The sequence below is a fragment of the Sinocyclocheilus rhinocerous genome, unplaced genomic scaffold, assembly GCF_001515625.1.
Source record: "Sinocyclocheilus rhinocerous isolate Xijiao unplaced genomic scaffold, SAMN03320098_v1.1 scaffold249, whole genome shotgun sequence".
Classification (NCBI taxonomy): Eukaryota; Metazoa; Chordata; class Actinopteri; order Cypriniformes; family Cyprinidae; genus Sinocyclocheilus; species Sinocyclocheilus rhinocerous.
In genome coordinates this window covers 1116244-1136061 of record NW_015666483.1, presented here as the reverse complement: position 1 = coordinate 1136061, position 19818 = coordinate 1116244, and the positions used below count along the sequence as shown (strand labels likewise).

The following is a 19818-nucleotide window of genomic DNA, read 5'->3' as shown; positions in this document are numbered from 1 at the left end:
TTCACAACGAAGCACACAGCACCTTCACGACATGGCAGCGGCGGCAACCATACTACAGCGAGAATAAAAGTTACGGCTTCTTTCTTTGCGTGAACATTTGGGCGGCGTTATGCAAATCTTCCCAGATAGTGACGTAGGTATGTGGGGGCGTGTTAGAACGAGACGTTTTAGGTAGGCGTGGCTGACTCTTAACTTTTATAAAGAATATCTCTTTGGATTTGAGACTTTAGTCTTTGCAACTTTACAGATCTTCTTTATGCACCAAGAGCTTGTAACACTCCAAAGAGAAAGGAAAAATTGAAATCGCATCATATGACCCCTTTAAGCTTGCTCATTAACTTCTTACCATCCAAAATGTGTTAGCATGCAAATGGCCAAATGCTGTGGCTGAGTTTGTGTACTTGCATAAAGTATGTTTATGTCTAAATGAAAAAACACCAATTATGAGATTTGTCTGAATATATGGACAAAACTTCATATAAAGTACCAGACTATACATTGGTCAATTCTGCGGCGTTCTGTGCCAGTTGTAGATGTGAAAGTAAGGACTGGCTAATTCCAGCATGAAGGGCATTACAGTAATGTAGCTTGATTAAAATGAATGCATGAATGACAGTCTCCAAATAATTAAAAGTAAGCATTTTTTCAGCTTGCAAAGTTACTTAAACTGCAGAGAGCTGGCTCTCACTACAGAATTGACTTGTCAAATTTGAATTCAAAATCAAAAATAACTCTGAGGTTATTTTATGCAAGAATTATCTTAGCCATGAGTCACCCTGCTTTCTAGATAATTACGCAACTGCTCAAACCTAATGGATATATAATGTAAATAACCTAAAAACATTAATATAAGTACATATAAGTACTATGCACAGTTATATTAAAACCTTTGGGATTTTTTATGCCAACATTTGTATTGATTGGTTTTAAAGGAGATGTTGATTTGATTTTACTTACCTTTAGCACATCAGTTGGATTTGCCAAAGAGGACGACAAAACTCCAGACACCACACCACAAAACACATTAATCACCATAGTCTCATCTGAAAAAAAAAGATAAGAGCAGCCATTAGATTCAGAATGTCCTTCAATAAAAGCCACGGAACAAAAACAGTTGAACAATTCAATAATAAATCAGTAATATTACAAAGAGAGCAAAGCAGGAAAAAGATAGACAAGCAATGTAATTCAAAAATCATCCAAAAAGCCCTATTTTTGTAAAAGCTCTTCAAGTAAGGTCTTGTTTCATTATTTTAAGATGTGGCACCCAGCCTTTACTGAGCAAGAAGGCACACAAAAGAGAGATGAATGAGATTAGAGTTCAGTGTGATGACAAAATGCTGATCAAATTTCGATCGATAGTTAAACTAATTCCTTAAATTAATGTGACCAACAGTCAGAACAGCCATTCAGTTTGGCAGAAGAACAGGCATTAGTACCCCCACACTAACAGGCAAAGCTACGCCTATATCAAAATAAGCATTTGACACAAAGTGGCAACATCCTTGGAAAAGCATGCAGAGTGAAAGCAACAGAAATTGGCCAAAAGAGCCTAAATACAGCCTGTTCATTCAATACAATAAAAAGCTACTGTTGGCCTAGCTGTGGCCATTCTACTGTTTGCAGAGAAGAGAAGATTTTGTACCATGTCAGATGGAAATCTGCTGGCGCCAGCACCAGATAAGGTAATGCTAGAGACGTGTCTGCCGCTTCAGCACCTTTTGTTTGGACCGCACATTAGTGATGGTGGTTACACCTTGTTTTGTAGTTCAGTATTGGTAGAGCTGGATTTGTGGCGTAATGGTGGAAAATTGAGCTAAATGCTAAATTTAAGTACAAAAAAAAAATAATTCCTTAAAAACCGGTTATGTAAATCCCACTGTGTATTACACCATTCACTTAGTCAAAAGCCACCAGCTAAAGCAACAGTCACAGATATTTAAATGCTTAGCTTTATGATCATTAAGTTCTGGTGTTTATATTTTGGGGGCAAAACATATAATGCAATACAATGTTGATTGTGAGAAGTAAATAATTATTTCTCAAAAGCCTGATGTGTTTGACTATACATACATCATTTTTTTTTAAAGAATCAATAAAACTTAATTGCTTCAGTTGAGTAAATGTTCATCTTGAAATATCGCTAACACAATAAGTTATTTTTACATTTAAATTATTGAAATCAGTAAAGATTTCACAGCAAAAAGACGTGTACCTGAGGAATGTTTATAGAATTACTCAAATGATTTTCAGCTAAAAAAATAAATGATCAATAAGACAACAGAAGGCATGTAGTAAATATGTATACAGCAGGTTTTTCAGCAAAGTCTTGATCATGTTAATTTAGAGGCTTTAGAAATTTGCATATTAAATATGATCCGTTACTTTTACAACCTCTTTATGACAGTTTTGAAGCTGAATGGATTTTCAGTCGAGGGTCAGAGATCTCTAAGGTTTCATTAAGAATATCTTCATTTGTGTTTCAAAGATGAACAAGAGTGTTATGGATTGAAACATTTTTGAATGAACATTTAAATAACTCAAAAACCATACAGCTCAACAATGTAATCGGATTTCTAAACAAATGGCTCGTACGTGGCAGTTCATTTTAGCATCAAAACACTTGTTTAAAAAAAAATGCATATAAATCAGTCATTACAAGTCATTGCTTTCACCATGTCAGATTCTATTGATTATTAAATATATAAAGAAGTCTGTCTGTAGAACCTACAAAAATGTATGCATTTCCGATTTGTAAAAAATCTGCATCAGAAAATCTGAAATGTATCTATCACTTTGTGAAAAATGTTTCTCAATTGAGGGAATAGTTAAGAATCCAGAATAATATGCGAAACCTAATGAAAATCATTACATTATTAAATGAATTTATCGCATTTGTAGCCCTAATCACTATTCAACTTGGCAAGTTATTTGTGCAGTAAAGTGAGAAACCAAAAAAAATTTAAATGCCCATAAAAGAAATTTATGTGGAGTGGAACCTTGATCCAAAAAATGTCATTGTGGGCAGGACTACTCATCACAACGGCACAGAAATAAAAACCAACATTGTGACACTCAGTGTGATCACAGCTGGTTAGGACAAACTCAGATTAGCACATAAGAGACAGCATTTATTGTTCTCTTGACAGTTACGGCACAGTTAGGTAGCTAATTAAAATGCATTCTTACACGTGGCTGATCTGAAATGCGTTCATAGGCAACTCTTAACAATTACTTAATTATATCCACACAAACACTACTCATGGCAACTAAATGAATGCTGGACTAATGCTCAACATTGATTTCGGTAGAGTCTGTTAAAGTGCACCTATTATGGGTTAATGAAAGGTTCATATTTTGGTTTTGGGAGACCCCAACAACAGGTTGACATGCATGCAAGGTCAAAAAACATTTTCATTGTCTTATAATATGCATTTATTTTTACCTTATTTGCTCAACGACTCCCAAACGATTCGTTTAACGATTCATTTTTCCAAACCCCTCCTTTGCGTGATGCTAATCTGCGGTGATTGGTCCAAATGGTCTCATTTTCATTTCATCATGCCTGTAATCCCTGATAAAGCAGCGTTTGTGAGCGCAGTGCTGCTTTCTCTTTCTTTTGAGAGACAATAGCTTTATACACGGTGCACTTTCAGATTTAAAACTTGGCAGGATGTTTTCATTCACTTAGAGCTGTGTTACACACTGCATGAAAGGTAATGTTCAAAAATCCATAATAGGGGCACTTTAACAGTATTGCTACTCTAATCTAATATATGCATGCTAATAAAAAAATGTGCTCTCTTTTGACATACTTTTTGCCTCTTTGGCCAGCTCATTAGATATTGGAATAAAGCAATTGTGACCGGATGTGTGCAACATGTTAACATCGTGCTGTCTGACATGTTAGTGACTAGTCTGTATCATTAAACACGTTAAGGCGTAGATAATTCTCTGGAGACAATTCACTCCTGGTCTCATAGAGCTTCCGTATACAGTCATAAAGTAGGTTATCAATTAAGAAAATATACATCGTTTTTTTACAGTTTAGACAATTTATCGAAAAGTCACGTCAGAGACGTCTGGATGCCATTGTTTGCAAAATCCAAACAAACTGTTCAAATTTCAGGACTGCTACCCCTACAAAACTGCTTGAGTGAGTCAAAAAATGATTTCAACACCATGACTTTGATGAGAGTTAGAGTTAGTGACATCACTGAAGATATCAACAAGTGGCAACCATGATGTTCTATTCTCATAATGCAATGTTGTATGGAAAAGATCTTGTACAACATGAACAGTATCAAGGGATTCATCCCATAAACCCACCTTCTGGATGACTAACAAACAGTTTCTTCAGTGTGTTGTATGTACCGATCTTGATTGTCCCGTAGGAAGCTTGTCGGAGGAGTGCAGGTGAAATTCTGTGAATAAAAAGCACACAACTTCAAGGTCAATGCTTTATGTCCATACTGGGGTTAATGAAAATCTAAATAGATTAGTGTTTAAATGACAGTCTAAAATACATCACAAGACCATGCAATGACTCACAAGCACTGTTAGTTGAATGATTGGCCATTGCCGTTTTTCAGAATAATCAAAATAGAGAACAGCATCAATATTGTCATTGTTAGAGTTAGAAAACACTGAAGATTGCACATCAAATGTTTGTCAAATGTTTTTTTTTTTTCCATTCACAAAGCTACGCTGAGAAGACAAAGACAAAAACATGCAAAGCATATATGCAAAGTTTTGTGCAAAGAGGTTCAACAGAAGTAGGACATTTTACCATAGTTGATTTCACAAGAAAAACAAGATTTTTTTTTTTTTTAAAGAAATATATTTGCTAGACAACTACAGCATCGTCCCACTTCATAATTGAGATTTAAACAAATATTCTTCATATTCAATAACAGGAATACAGTCACAAAGTTACAGCGCTTTAAAAAAAAAGGACAAGACTTTTCTTACATACATTTAGAACTAGATTTTGGTTTTTCTGAAAAAAGATGGCATCCACGATCCACCCATGCAAAATTCTGCCACAATGCCAAAGTGTTGTGATCAGTGCTGAATGAAGTACACCAGCGATCTCCAACCATGCTCATGGAGAGCTACCATCCTGCAAACTTCAGTTCCAATTCTGCTCCAGCACACCTGCCTGTAATAATCAAGTAACCCTGAAGACCAAATAATCCTGAACCTGGAAGTAACCCTGGAGACTTAGCTCTGACCCAATCATTGAATCAGTGGGTTTTTGACTCAGGAACGGTTGAGACTGGATGAGTCCAATTCACAAAAGAATCATCCTGTGAGATTTGCAAGCCCATTCAACAGGTTCATTGAAAAGAATCGTTCATGAATCAGATTATTGCAAGACAAGTGAAAAAAAAGTAGTGCTGTCAAACGATTAATCGCGATAGAATAAAAGTTTTTGTTTTTGTGTGTACTGTGTATATTTATTATGTATATATAAATACACACACATACAGTATATATATTGAAAATATTTTATTACAGATATTACATTGAATCGATTTTAACGTTGTCATCGATTTGTTGGTTACAAAAATCATAATTGTCGATTATTCCTTTGAAATTGTAATTGCGATTATTAATTACGATTATCACAATTTACACTGAATGATGTTTATACCATTGTTTGAAGCAACTGCATGCCATATTTTTATATGAAAATAAATAAGCTGAAAACACTCAAACTGAAAAACTTTTATTGCTTTTCTATAGCATTAAGGCTCAAATGTCAACTGTACATTGGATTGTTTTCTTCTTTAAATAATAATTAAAAAAAAGTAAAAATATGCATGGTATTATAATGTTATACTAACACTTAAAATTAAAACAATGGAAAAACCCTTAAGATGACCTGTAGAAATAAAAAAACACATCTTAAGCACTCAGAATAACATAAGTGGACTTTGAACGATTAATTGCCGCTTTGAATGATTATGTAATTGTGGCATCCGTAATTGTAATCGCGATTAGAAATTCGATTAATTGTGCAGCCCCATGTATTTATATAGACATAATAAATAGACACAGCACACACACACATATTATGTAAACCAAAACCTTTATTTTGGATGCGATTAATCGCGATTAATCGTTTGACAGCACTAGAAAAAAAGTTTAAATGCTAACAAAATTTCTATTAATAATAATGAATGCATAGACCTAAAAGTGTTTTAAAAGAAAATTATAGGAAATGACAGAAACTGTAAGATTCTGGCCAGAAAAAAAAAGAAAAAGAAAAACAGCACATTAATATGAGAGATGATGGCTTGAAAAACAAAATGCTCAGTGACACATAGACAACACGACTAAGCTAAACTCGAACGACTGCAGTCTGCTCATGCCAAAGCAGTGGGCCAGTTTCACTTGACTCAGCTCCTCTACAGACCCGTGCAGACCATGTGAATTAAATATCATCTATATTTAAGAGTTTATTACAGCTATCAGCTGTATTTAAACCCCTTAAACCACTGCATGGGTTGCAAATATGCCTTTAAAAGGGAACCCAAATGCTCCACCACAAATTAAGCATTTGCTGTCACTCAGAATACTCAAATAATCTGCACTCACCCAGAGTACAATGCCCGGGTGCCTTCTTCACGACCAATCCTGAACAAAGCGTGGAACATGCCCCGATATCGGACCTCCATACAGTGCGTCTGCCCTTGAACCTGGAGCCGTGTTTTTGTGAGATCAATGGGAAACGTACCTGCAAGATTTAATTATCAAATGATCAATGGGTGATTTAATAATCAAATCTATAAATACTTTATTATGCATACTTTATCTATTATCAGCTTCAGTTGTGAATGTCTATTGTCTCTCTTATCTTTCATCTAATGTCCCACCCCAGACTCTTCCAGTTTTATTGGACACTGTGTGGTGGGGAATGTTGTTTTTCTTGTTTTTTGAACAAGAGTGTCCTTGCATTAACAATCAAGGCTCATTTCACAGTCCCTTCAACGTGGCAAAAAAAATTAATTGTGCTTCGAAAGAAAATACTGTAAAATCTATATGACAGTATATTTCAATACAGCAACTAATAGTAATAATAAATAGTAATAACAATGACTTAACAAATAATAATTATAATAATGTTAATAATAAAAATATACTTGTAATGCATAGATTTTATTGATCTCACCTAATAATTATTTACTTTTAAGTGTGTCAAAAAGTAGAAACAATACATACGGTTTCAATACATCAGTTATTGGACATGTAAGCAAAAAAAATAAAATCTATATTCTCTCTCAAATATTAATATGCATTACGGCACTCCATTTGAGATCTTAACATGTGTTAGGACATGCTCTATGCAACCATTAATGACCAAAGAGATCTGTAATAGATGATGATGATGTAAAAACAGCAGGTGCACAGACTCACCGAATTCTGCGACAATTGAGGCCATTCCCCCATAGACAAAAGGCTTCCAGTTCAGGTTTGCCATTTCTGTTGCGGCCCCTTCGGCTTGATGGAGTCCTACTAAAAACAGCAGAAAGCCAAAATAGGAGCAAATCAGCTGTTTTAATCTCACATTGTACAACATAGCGCTACCCGTCTGTGTTACAGCCTGTCTTGTCAGACGCATAGCCAAATGTGCACCGGAATAAGACGAACCGCATTAAAGATTCATTGCAAGCGCCATTGGAAATTTGCGGAAATCCTATTGGTTGTACACGCTGTCAATAATTTTGTCGGCGATGCCGATTAGTCGAAATGATCTGATGCTCCACCTACTTCCGCCGTCAAGGAGGTTGAGTGACAGCAAGTAGCGGCTCGCCTATTTTGATCAAGCCGTGTAACATTTAACTTCTAAGGTTACCGTTTAAAATTAAAAAGAGTAGCGTATAGCCACCAAACGCACGAATATAAATACGATGTGTCTATGTTGTAGACTTAGCATGAAAGATCGCTGTACTTGGTTCCGTATCCGACATCTAACGTTAACGGGTTGCAACTGTTAGCCAGGTAGAGCAGAACTCTTCTCACCATTATAAAGTACAAAACTGAGTAATCACGACGTTCTAGTCAATATCGCCTCATGAGCTCACATACCTGAGGGCTTGGTGCTTCAGTCACCTCTGTTATTTTATTTTGGACTCCATCGTCTCGACCACATGTAGGATTACTGTACTTTTCGCAGTCAAACTCCAGGAGCGCACATACGGCATTCAGTTTCCCATCATGTCTTCTTCTTCTTCTTCTTTTGGTTTTATGGCCGGTTGCGAACCAACTTCATATGTGCATACCGCCACCTACTGTGATGGAGTGTGAATGTACCATCCCCTCATGTGTCTCTAGCAGGAACTCAATTCACCGCGACCGGAAGTTCCCGCCCGGAAGTTTGAAAGAGTCTAAACTCCACCCCCTCCCCTTTTCAATGTCACCCTGCCTCTCAAGGGAAAGCAATCAGTGAGGTTTGATTTACATTTCCCCCTTTTTTTAAAGAAAAGAAATGAATTGTTACATGTAATGCCCCTTATGAACTCACTATAATAGGTTATGTTTTCATTTATGCAGTAAATTGTATTGGCTCACCAAAAATAACAACATTCAGAGATCAAACCGTATTTAGCAACTTTATTTCATTTTCATCTTTACACATTTTTATCATTCAATAGTAGTCAGCAGTCTGCTCCTTCCCCGTAAAATTACAAAAATAAAATATGTTTTGTGAAAAACTACAGTTTAAATTCTTACAGTAGGCCTTGTAAATATTAGCGTTTTATTTAAAACTGAACTCTTCAGTCACTGAACTCAATACCTAATATGTAAATAACGCAAAGATAATGTCTTAGTTATTTCAAAGTCCCTTTTTTTCAAGGATATTTATATTTATTATATGTTTAGTATATCTAAAGTATTAAGTTGAACTATTAGAACAAAATAATTACCTATTGACTGTCTCTGTTTCGTCCGCCGTTTTTTTACCGTAAATTTTATGGAATTTTTTTTACAGTGTATCAGCTAAATGAATAAATGTAAATGTTCAAAATAACTTCCTTTATGTTATATCACTTTAATTTATTAACAATTAAGATTAGATGCTTTAATAGTTTCTGTGCCCATTATGGTTTTCTATAAATGCCTTTCATGATCAAATCTGAGACATCGTGACCTTGCGTACACCCCTTATACAAACAAGAGGATCCGATATCCTGGCAAAAATTCAGGAACATATGGGATCGGTATGGTAGCTGGTACAATATATTGGAATTTAGTATAAAATAATGTGTCTAAGATCAAAAAGCAAACAATCAAAAAATATAATATATAAATCCCAAATGTCCCCTGAACCCTACAGACTAACTTAACAAATACAGAAACATACACTGAAGTACACTAACTACTTGAGTTTAATCTTGTATAACTTATTTTTAAAAAGTTGAAAATTTTGAACTTATTTTGATGTGTTAAAAAATGTAAAAACATGACTTTTTTTTTATAGTGTAACCAAAAACTCACCGGCCACCATTTGACAAGCAGTTGTTTCTGTCCGGGTGAAGGCAGAAGAGTGATGCCAAACAGTACGCACAGCACAGCAACATAGAAAGCAGTCTTCGCTTTAAAGACATCTTCTGCCCAGTGCTCTAAACAACCTGAACAATCTTTAGTATTCCTTTCAAAGAGCCCAAGATGTTCCTTATTTAGGCAGCTCAAGGTAAAGACGGGCTGTGATGTGTAGTTTAGAGGTGGGCAAAGTTCGGCACAAACCCCATCCAAGAGCTTTCTGTGGGCAGAGTGTAGCAGTGGGCACAACAACTGCTGACCAAAATCTACTTTCAATAGCAGTGAACAGTCTAGTAGGGATGAATAACATTCCCACATTGTTGACCAGTGGGAGTCTGGCTTTATTGTGTAGCACTGTCAGATCTTTCCTCGGTATGGACGACTATGTGCAGATTGTTAAAAACCAGTTGTGTGGTTATAAGTCCATTGTACTTGAGGGCTTTGACTCATTCCCATGACTCCTGAGAGAAGTTGAAGAGGTTGCTGGATTAACTGATTTGTCTTGGTCCCAAAATATATCAGTATCTGTGCACTGACCCTGACTCCAATGATAAAATGTAAAAGGGTTTGGATATGGTAAGCATTTATTCACCCATGAGCGCTTCTGTTTATTTAGAGTTTGTTCACTCATGAGTAATCACAGTCATGCTGTTAATGTCCACCCACCTCCCAGCCCTCTCTCCAAACCCAACCCTCTTTTCACGTCCATCAGTTTCCTTTCCCCCTTTTAGGTTGTCCAAAGTTAGTAGACTGATTCCATGCTGGTAGAGAAACATCTCAGATTTGCGGCCAACAAAACGGACACTGGCACATAACCCCATTTTAAATGGAAGAAATGATTTTTTGCCTTCATCCTAAAGCCAACCGAATCTGAAAGATGCACTGAGAGATGCAAGAATGACTCCTCACTTGGAATCCTTCTTCTGGACATCTTTTCCACAGTTGGAATATGTTCTCTGTTGAATTTATTGGACTCTTTCACTGTGATGAGATTGGATTTCATGAGAAAGGAGTTCATCGGCTCTTATCACTTTTTCAGGCAAGGAACAGTCTTAAACTTCTAAGAATATTTCTTTATGAAAAGTCAAGGATAAAGATTTCATCAGTAGATCAACGTTTTCTTGCACCTAGGTTGTAATTTCAAAATAATCGCAATTTCATGGCTATTGCCGCTTCCAGTAGGAAGTATGCTCTGATGGGACCTGGATGATAGCCAAACAGAACAAGGGGCGCACAAACGAAACCACAAGAGCAGAAGAAGGAAGATGTTTTGTTTCATGGGAGAAAAGTAAATTTACATCTTAGTGTCCATTTCTTCCTCTTGAAACTGTTTAAACTATTAAAATTCTTATCAACTTCTTTCAACTTTGAAAAAAAATTGATGCAACAATGATCGCTTTCAATGTGACTCAGGAGACATCCTTGGAAACTATGAGGGAGAACTACGTAGTGACAGCACCCAGTCCAGAGCTCACAACCCCCGCTGTGATAGAAAGAGAAGTAGTGGCCATGGGCTATATTCTTAGTGCGGGATCCATTTTGATCATCTCCACCAACCTTTTAGTCGTTATTGCCCTGGTCCTCCTCATCCGCAAGAGGGGTTGCCAGAGCTGGTGTTTTGTCTTAAACCTATCCATAGCGGACATCCTGGTTGGCGTGGCTATCACTGGCATTGCCACTGATGCTCTCGAAGGAACGACGGCCTCCATGGAGAAGGGCATTTGTTTGTTGCGCATGACCTTTATCATGGCACCCTCTGCAGCCTCCATCTTAACCATGTTCTTGATCTCACTGGACCGCTACGTAGCTATAAAGTTGCCACTGCGCTATTCGCAGTTAATGAACGGTAAGATGATTGCTGGGGCTCTGGTTCCCGTCTGGCTCATCTCAATGACTGTGGGATTTTCACCCAGCATTTTGAAACCGTTGCAGAAGGAAGGCTATCACAAAGTCTGCACGTTCTTCTCCGTCATAGAGCCAAAGAGCATCATTGTGGTCTTCTGCCTTTTTTTCTTTCCATTACTCTCAGTCTTCATCTATTTTTACATGGACATCCTGAAAATTGCCTGTGGCCATCAGATGCGCATCCGTGCCCAGCAAGCAGGTTCACGCTTTCTGACGTCTAGCCGTTACTGGGGTCACGTAAAAGCCCTGCGGACTGTTGCCGTGCTGATTGGTTGCTTCACGCTCTGCTGGTGCCCCTTTTTTGTGGTCAGTATTGTGCAGGCATTATGTCCAACCTGTGAACTTTATGACTTTTTGGAGAACCATCTCTGGCTGCTGGGGCTCTCAAACTCCCTAATAAATCCTCTTGTTTATGCTTGCTGGCAGCGGGAGGTGAGAAGCCAGATCTGTGAGATCTTCGCTCATATTAAAGTCGGGTTGTGTTGTGTGACACACTCTGAGACGGCAGACAGATGCCCCACAGACCACCCGACTGTCAATCAGGCTGTAAGGTTTCATGACAAGATGCTAGCCACCCCATTAAATTACAATAGGTCTGTCACAATTCCTGAACAACATCCAGAAAATATTTCCAATAGATAGGATATCCTTTTAGTCCACTGACCATGAAACTGTAAAAGGTTTAGAAAAATGCTACATCCCTAAATGGATGCGGAGCCCAGAGTATCAGACGCCGCTTTATTTGAACACAGTGCGTTCAAAATATAACCAAATCACTTATTTCCAATTTCCACTTTTTTCCAGTTGTAAAATATATGACTGTAATAAATTAAATACTATTTGTATTGTATCTTTGTAGAGGGTTTCTCATCATTACTGTCATCTTGCCCACTGATGGTTATATGACCCTCGCTGGTTATGAGTGCTTTCAATAAGATGTCTGTTGATAGGGCAATATTCTCTGTAAAATGGTTTTGTGCAATATTCATTGTGAACAGCACTATATAAAAAAATTGTAACAATTCAATTGAAAATGTTTCTCTTATATTGCTGGTAGAAAAAAAATATATTTTAGACTTATATGAAGTACATATTACAAAATATGCGTTGGATAAATTATTAATAATTCTATAGAATTAACAAAGTACAATTAGTAAAATAAAATTATTTAATATTGACCTAACCATTAATATCACATTTACATAAAAAGTATATACTGTAGCTATTTGTAGTCCCCTATAAAAGGACAATCTCCAGTATATTCTGATTCAAAGAAGCAACCACTTGAAAAGGTAATTTAGAAAGGTATTAAAAGCAATGTCTGCCGCCCACATGTGGTTCTGAGAGGAATCCCAACCACTTCCTATCAGCCACTTCTTCAGGTAAATTATTAAATAATCTAATGGTCAATGAAAAAAAAAATGCAGGTGTAGCACATTACATCATGTTAAAATCTCATTACATAAGTGCTGTGTAAAATGTTAAAACTAAATTTAGAAATTGTATACTGTATACTATTACTGCTAATGCTAATAATAATATACATTTTGAACCACACAAAGATTAATAGCCTAAGCTTAAAGAACTTAAAATTTTATCAATATCTATCTATCTATCCATCCATCCATCCATCCATCCATCTATATAAGCTAGTTTTAACGTTCTCCTGCTTTCAGCTCTGTATTTCTCTGTATATGGGTTTCAGAATGTGACACTGGACTATATAAAGCATGAAATTCACCTGCTGTTATCAACAGTGTTTACATTGTGTAGCCTATTCAGTTGTTGATAGAGTTTTGTCGTGTTGATCATGGGACAACAATGGTCTCGTAGAGAGAAAAGGAGAGGAGTGTGTACACGGGGCCAATCACACCCTCCGACCTCAAGGAGGTTTTGGAGGTTTGGCTCTTTTTTCTTTTGTTTGTCCCACACCAAATCCAGCAAAGCTCAGGATGAGAATGTGGAGCGAAAAAAAAAGCCAATCATAATAGTGTTTTCATAGACTAAATTAAATGAGGACAGAGTAAAGTGACAAAACATGCAGTGGTAAAACAAACTTCCGTCCTCCAGGACAGCAAGGTACTGCCCTCCTGAGTACTTTGAGAAGAGTGAGAACTAGGGCTGGGTATCGATTCAGATGTCCCGATTCGATTCGATTTCGATTCGCAAGCTCTCGATTCGATTCGATTCTCAATTTTTTTTATTACATTCAGTGAATATAGTTTTAATACAAATGCTATTGATATTTCTAAAAAATGAACAGTAAACATCAGTTTACAAATGGTGAATTAATAAAAAGAAATTAAGAGCCACAGGCCTGTATTTTAAACCTATTCTTTTTTTGTATAGGGTTCTTTTTTAAACAATAATAAAATAAATAAAACTTCCTAATAAAACGTTTTTCTTAATTTTTCTGGTAATCAGATGAAGGCATAAAACAATCATTTCATTTATCCTAATCACATGAAAATTAAACCCTTTTATTTTTTGGCAAACAAAGTGCTGCACAACAGAGGTTTACTGTTTTAAAAGTGCACTGGAATGCACTTTTAAAACACTGGAACACATTTTTATCACTCGCCATGGTGGCAACTCTTAGACAGTTTGTAGCTTTCAGCGGCAATGTGGATTGATGTAATTGGCAGATGTGGTGCGCTGCAAATTCAATCGCAACCCAATCAAAAGGACCAGAATAGCATCGCTTTACTAAATCGCCTTTAAATGGCAGGAGGCATCATGCACATCAAAAACAGGCAAAGCAACAAATTAATATTATTCAACATATCCTAGCTTTTTCAGAAAATATTCAGATAGATTAGATTTTCTTAGACTATATAGATTACAGTTACATTTATTTTGTAATTAAATGACAAAATCCCATTTGACTAGTTACTCCCCAACACTGGGAGAGTCAGCCTTGCGACTGGCAGGCTGATACTGTATGGGTGGCCCTTCCATCCCCTCCAGCCTTAGTGTCTTGCGGGGCTGGCATGCCTTGGTTTCATCTTTGCCTTGGCTTGATGCAATTGTTTTAGTATCTTGCAGGACTGCTTGCCTATGAGTATGTATTATAGTTAGTTTAGTTATAGTTAGTTAAGTTTTAGTTTAAGTTCTGCAGCACGCAAACATGTTTAAATAATGTAGTCACCCAGAGCTTCCCAAAGGTCCCTGCCACAGGTGTCCGGGTTCAGGACTGTCCAAACTCGGTCCTGGAGGGCCGGTGTCCTGCAGTGTTTAGCTCCAACCCTAATTAAACACTCCTGAACCAGCTAATCAAGCTCTTACTAGGCATAGAAACTAACAAGTCAGGTGTGTTGAGGCAAGTTGGAGCTAAACTCTGCAGGACACCGGCCCTCCAGGACCGAGTTTGGACAGCCCTGGGCTATAGGTCTATATACACAAACCAAGCTGTTTAGGCTACTATTTTAATTTATTGAAGACCTTTTATGCAAATAAAACTATCAGTGTTTGCTTCAGGCCTTCAGCTGCAAATTTTGAGAAATACACTCTGAGCTACAAACACACAATAAGTAATGATAACGCAGAAAATGCACAAATAACCTGAGTCAGTCAACTACATATCCCACAATCCTTTATTCCTAACCCGGAAGAAAATAGTACCACGTGCGAACTTCGAAAACTCGCCGAAAGAATTCGTTCCGGAGTGGCTGCGGCTCATCACAATGAAGTAAGTGATGTTTTGAATGTTTGAATTGAAATATCTCGCGTGCATTTGTTGTCATATGTTTCTAATTAGTCTAAGAAAATTCCTAGACCGGTCAGGATTGAAACAGGAAGTTGAAATCTAAATAACTGGCCTCAGTTTTTGCAGCAGTAGCCAAATGCTAATTATTCATCTGCTAAAACATGAACGTAAACTACTTTCCTTATTCTCGATTCAGTTAATCTTTTTGATTATTTATGGGACACCGACAAATGACAAGAAAAGTAAACGGGTTAACGTAAATGAAACACTAAGACGACTACTCTTTCGGAATACATAGTAAAAAAACAACAAACATCCTTGTTACATTACAGGTTACTTTATTGCCACATTTAGATATTTGTGATAAAATGTTGAAACATTTCATTTTTCACGACTTCAAGTAGTCATAAATGCCCCTGATAGAAGAATCATAAATTCGTACACACGTTGATCTTATGATGCAGACGCCACAACAGAATAACAATAATAGAGACAATAAATTGTGTACAGAATAAAAGATGTGCAAATGTATGCTCATTTTATCTCTGTTGTTTATATGCAGTCCGCTCACCAAAGTGAAACTCATCAATGAACTGAATGAAAAAGAGGCTGAACTTGATGTCAAAGACAGTGTGTCCTGGCATTCAGTGTATAAGGAAAGCGCCTGGATCTTTATCGGTATGTGACTGCTTAACAATACTGGGCAATGGGCTTCTTAGACTAAACACTAAAATGCTCTCTGCATTGGCCAGGGGTCTCAAACCCTGCTCCTGGAGAGCTACTGTCCTGCAGATTTCAGCTCTAACCCTAATCAAACACACCAGAACCAGCTTTACAAGGTCTTTAGAGTTACTTGAAAATAACTGACAGGTGTGTTGAAGCAGAACTGAAGTCTGCAGGAAAGTAGCTCTCCAGGAGCAGGGTTGGAGATCCCTGGGATAGGCTATATTCTGCCAGATGGTGGCAGCATTCATCTATTTCACACTGATTAAGCGTGCTTCTGTACAAAATGGCATGATCTCAGTCTTTCTCTGAAGCCCATTCTAGTACACAGTACTGTAATCCTGATTTGACCTTGTCAAGTTTCAAAGTGATGTATATTCATTGCGCCAGACTAAAGAGAACCGTTAAAAAATGTAACAACATTTTATTAGTGAATTATGTATTTATTTAATTTAATGCCAACCCAGTCAGCACTGTATGTAAATATGTTGTAATCTACAGGTGGACTTCCATATGAGCTGACAGAAGGAGACGCCATCTGTGTTTTCTCTCAGTAAGTCCTAATTGCTCATCCCCATGTTTTTGCCTACATTTCAAACACGTTTTAATTTCTTGCTAAAGAAGTCAGCACTTCAGTTTTTTTTCCTCCTAGTAAAGCTTGATCCTCCTCTGTGCGTCTCAGGTACGGAGAGATTGCCAACATCAACTTGGTGCGAGATAAAAAGACGGGCAAATCCAAAGGATTCTGCTTCCTGTGCTATGAAGATCAAAGGAGCACCATTCTGGCTGTGGATAACTTTAATGGAATCAAGGTGAAAGGCTTCTTCCAGTTGCTTATTCAGTTGTGTGTTTACTACTGGACTATGTTCTATGTGTTAAAATCAGTGGTGGACGAAGTACACAAATCAAGTACTTGAGTGAAAGTACAGATACATATAATAAAATATTACTCCAGTAAAAGTAAAAGTACTCCTTTTTCAATTTTACTCGAGTGAAAGTACAAAAGTACTTGATTTTTTTATGTACTTAAAGGGGTCATATGATGCTGCTAAAAATAACATTATTTTGTGTATTTGGTGTAATGAAATGTTTATGCGGTTTAAGGTTCAAAAAACATTATTTTCCACATACTGTACATTATTGTTTCTCCTCTATGCCCCGCCTTTCTGAAACGCGTCGATTTTTACAAAGCTCATCGGTCTGAAAAAGCGAGGTGTGCTCTGATTGGCCAGCTATCCAGTGCGTTTTTTTTATAATCCTACTGCTCAAAATACCTGGGATTTTCCCAAAATAACCACTATATGGAGTCAAGATATATTTGTGTTGTTGATATGGACTACGTTGACGAGAGTGATGTATTAGTGTTCACTATGAAGCTTAACACTGCAATGTACCTGAAAACAGATTTGACCATCTGATTTTCACCAGTAAGAAAAAAGTGTTTTAAAGCTTGTTGTTTTGCAGAACATCACAGGTATATATGACATGAGAATAAGGCCTGAAGTTAGGAAGAACATTTTAAGGAAAATATAATTATATTTTCATAATGATTTTTTTCTTCTCAAACCTTGTCTGTGGTGTAAAAACACCCCATGTTCAAATGCCCCCAGAGGGCATTACTTCTCCCACTTTGATAATAACTGTAGTTACCATGTTCTGAACATCACATCCTTTATTTTCCCTCAGATGTAATCTATCTAGGTGGTTGAATAAAAAATATTTGGACTTTATATCTAAAAATTACCTAAATTTAGCACCAGCAACCTTGTTAGCTAGACAGTTAGCATCAGCTAGCAATACTTATTTTCTAATTTTAATTTCTTCTTTTCTAATTCTAATTTAATTATTTTCAGTATGGTTATGAATAAACATTCATATCTGTCTACTCGGCTAGTTAATCCAAACAATATAAAAATGTATACTGTTGATAAACAATATAAAAACAGACGACACATAGGGCTAAATGCGTAGCATTTGAATAAAACTGTTAACGTTACGGCAGCGGGGAATATGAACGTGCATGAGTTATTTTAATCCGTGTTATTTTAATGGTTTTTTTTGTTTGTTTTTTTTACCTAAAACAGAGACACTGATGTTGATGTGTCTGCCATTCAAGCATTTCAGTGGCAACCCTCTACGCCAGGGGTGTCCAAACTATGGCCCGCGGATGAATTTTAAGCGGCCCGCAGCTGTTTTAATAGTCTATGTTATATATGGCCCGCCAAGCATAATTTACAAAATAGGCCTATGCAGTTTCAAAATGTCAACACAAGATGGCAGCACTACATTTTAGACCAGATGTAGCAGTAAAACGCGAGTGATATCAATTTGATAACTCATATGCGCTCTCATTTCTTTAGCGCACGCGAATTCCTAAACGCGTCAAAAGCGGAAGAGCGCGACTCGTTTGAACCGCGCTGCACGCACCCTTTTTAGCTCTGCCTAAAGACAGCGTAGCGCGAGCTCAGAACAAATGCGTTTACGCGCTGACTGATCTCGATCACGAGACCACTAAACAGCGCTGTGAGAAGCGTTTGAGTTTGGAGCAGAGGTTTCCATACAAACCACATATGTCAAAGGCAGATGAAACAGCGCTGACATTCTCAACAACACTAACGCGGAGTTCACTGGAGACTCGCACTAAACGGTTCATTTGAATCAGTGAGTTGTCGACTCGAGAATAGCTGCAATCGGTTAATTCTCGATTTGCGAACCGATTTAAAAGGTTCATTGAAAATAATCAGTTCGTTCTTGAATTAGACACCGCTTCTGCGTGTCAGAGCACGTGATATAAGGAGTAACGATATGTTTTTGGAATGGTAGTGAAGTAAAAAGTACGATCTTATGCTTTGGAATGTAGTGGAGTAAAAGTTACTCAAAATAAAACTACTCCAGTAAAGTACAGATACTTGAAAAATGTACTTAAGTACAGTAACAAATTGAAACTACTCCGTTACTGTCCACCACTGGTTAAAATAATCATATTTAATGTTCTTACATATATATTAAAATTAAAATTGATAAATGATAAATGATAGATGTGGGTCAGTGACATTGTTTATTAGTGTCCTTGATTTTTAATTGGAAAAATATAAAAAATGAAAAAATATTTAAACATTTTAAAAGATATATTTCAGAGTTAAAATTTTTGTTGTTGTTTTACAATATTACCTGGGATGGGTGATAAAACAATATCATATTGAGATCGAAAATTTTGTTGAAGATAAGCTCTGGACATTTTTACTTGATATGGCTTAATCTTACAGTCTATTACATAGCAGAAGTAAAGCAGCCAGTCCATGTATGCCGCTAATAAGTCTGCATGACTGTTTCATTTGAAAAAAAAAAAAAAAAACTACTATCAAATACACACTGAAACTGAAAGTAAAACTGAAAGAACTTCACGATAACACGTCAAATTAAAAGTCTGGTTTAACTTGAAGAATTTGTCAGAAATATATTACTATTGTATACTAAAATATAATTCTCAAAGTAATAATAGTAGTAATATTATTATTATTATTGTTTTTACGGAATTTTAAAAAGAAAATTAAAAAAATGCAATGTTTTGTTGTAAATTTATTTAATTTCATTACATTTTAAAAGAATGATCAAGCAATTAATTATTTATTAATTAATTTCATTAGACACCATTTTTTAATGATAAATTTGTATTGAATCATAAAACACAAAATCTAGAAAAAAATAAAATGGAAAAAAGAATTAAAGGGGTCATATGATGTTGCTAAAAAGAACATTATTTTGTGTATTTGGTGTAATGAAATGTGTTTATGGTTTAAGGTTCAAAAAAACACATTATTTTCCACATGCTGTACATTATTGTTTCTCCTATATGCCCCCCCTTTCTGAAACGCGTCGATTTTTACAAAACTCATCGGTCTGAAAAGCGAGGTGTGCTCTGACTGGCCAGCTAT

General features: G+C 36.5%; 3 protein-coding genes across 7 annotated transcripts in view; 2 read left to right on the top strand and 1 right to left on the bottom strand.

Annotated features, from left to right (window-relative positions):
* LOC107732332 (kidney mitochondrial carrier protein 1-like) overlaps positions 1 to 8251 on the bottom strand; it is a 14890-nt gene extending 6639 nt beyond the window's left edge. For 3 of the 5 annotated variants that reach the window (XM_016543625.1, XM_016543626.1, XM_016543622.1), the window contains exons 1-5: positions 8095 to 8251; positions 7423 to 7521; positions 6604 to 6742; positions 4330 to 4424; positions 958 to 1043 (exon numbers count right to left, since the gene is read on the bottom strand). In XM_016543625.1, coding sequence (XP_016399111.1) covers positions 958 to 1043; positions 4330 to 4424; positions 6604 to 6742; positions 7423 to 7486 — 384 coding nt within the window. In that variant the 5' untranslated portion in view covers positions 7487 to 7521; positions 8095 to 8251. Of the gene's footprint in view, positions 1 to 957; positions 1044 to 4329; positions 4425 to 6603; positions 6743 to 7422; positions 7524 to 8094 lie in introns of all 5 variants that reach the window. The other 2 variants (XM_016543623.1, XM_016543624.1) reach the window with 2 other exon arrangements.
* Positions 8252 to 10478: 2227 nt separating this feature from the next.
* Positions 10479 to 12185, top strand: gpr119 (G protein-coupled receptor 119). The gene has a single exon (XM_016543602.1). The coding sequence runs from the start codon at positions 10939 to 10941 to the stop codon at positions 12094 to 12096; it is 1158 nt and encodes a 385-aa protein (XP_016399088.1). The 5' UTR covers positions 10479 to 10938; the 3' UTR covers positions 12097 to 12185.
* Positions 12186 to 14810: 2625 nt separating this feature from the next.
* The window catches only part of LOC107732309 (RNA-binding motif protein, X-linked 2-like), a 9859-nt gene continuing 4851 nt past the window's right edge, over positions 14811 to 19818 (top strand). Inside the window, exons 1-4 of the mRNA XM_016543594.1 lie at positions 14811 to 15142; positions 15723 to 15838; positions 16385 to 16436; positions 16566 to 16695. Of these exons, the coding sequence (XP_016399080.1) occupies positions 15138 to 15142; positions 15723 to 15838; positions 16385 to 16436; positions 16566 to 16695 (303 nt within the window). The 5' untranslated portion in view covers positions 14811 to 15137. The remainder of the gene's footprint in view (positions 15143 to 15722; positions 15839 to 16384; positions 16437 to 16565; positions 16696 to 19818) is intronic.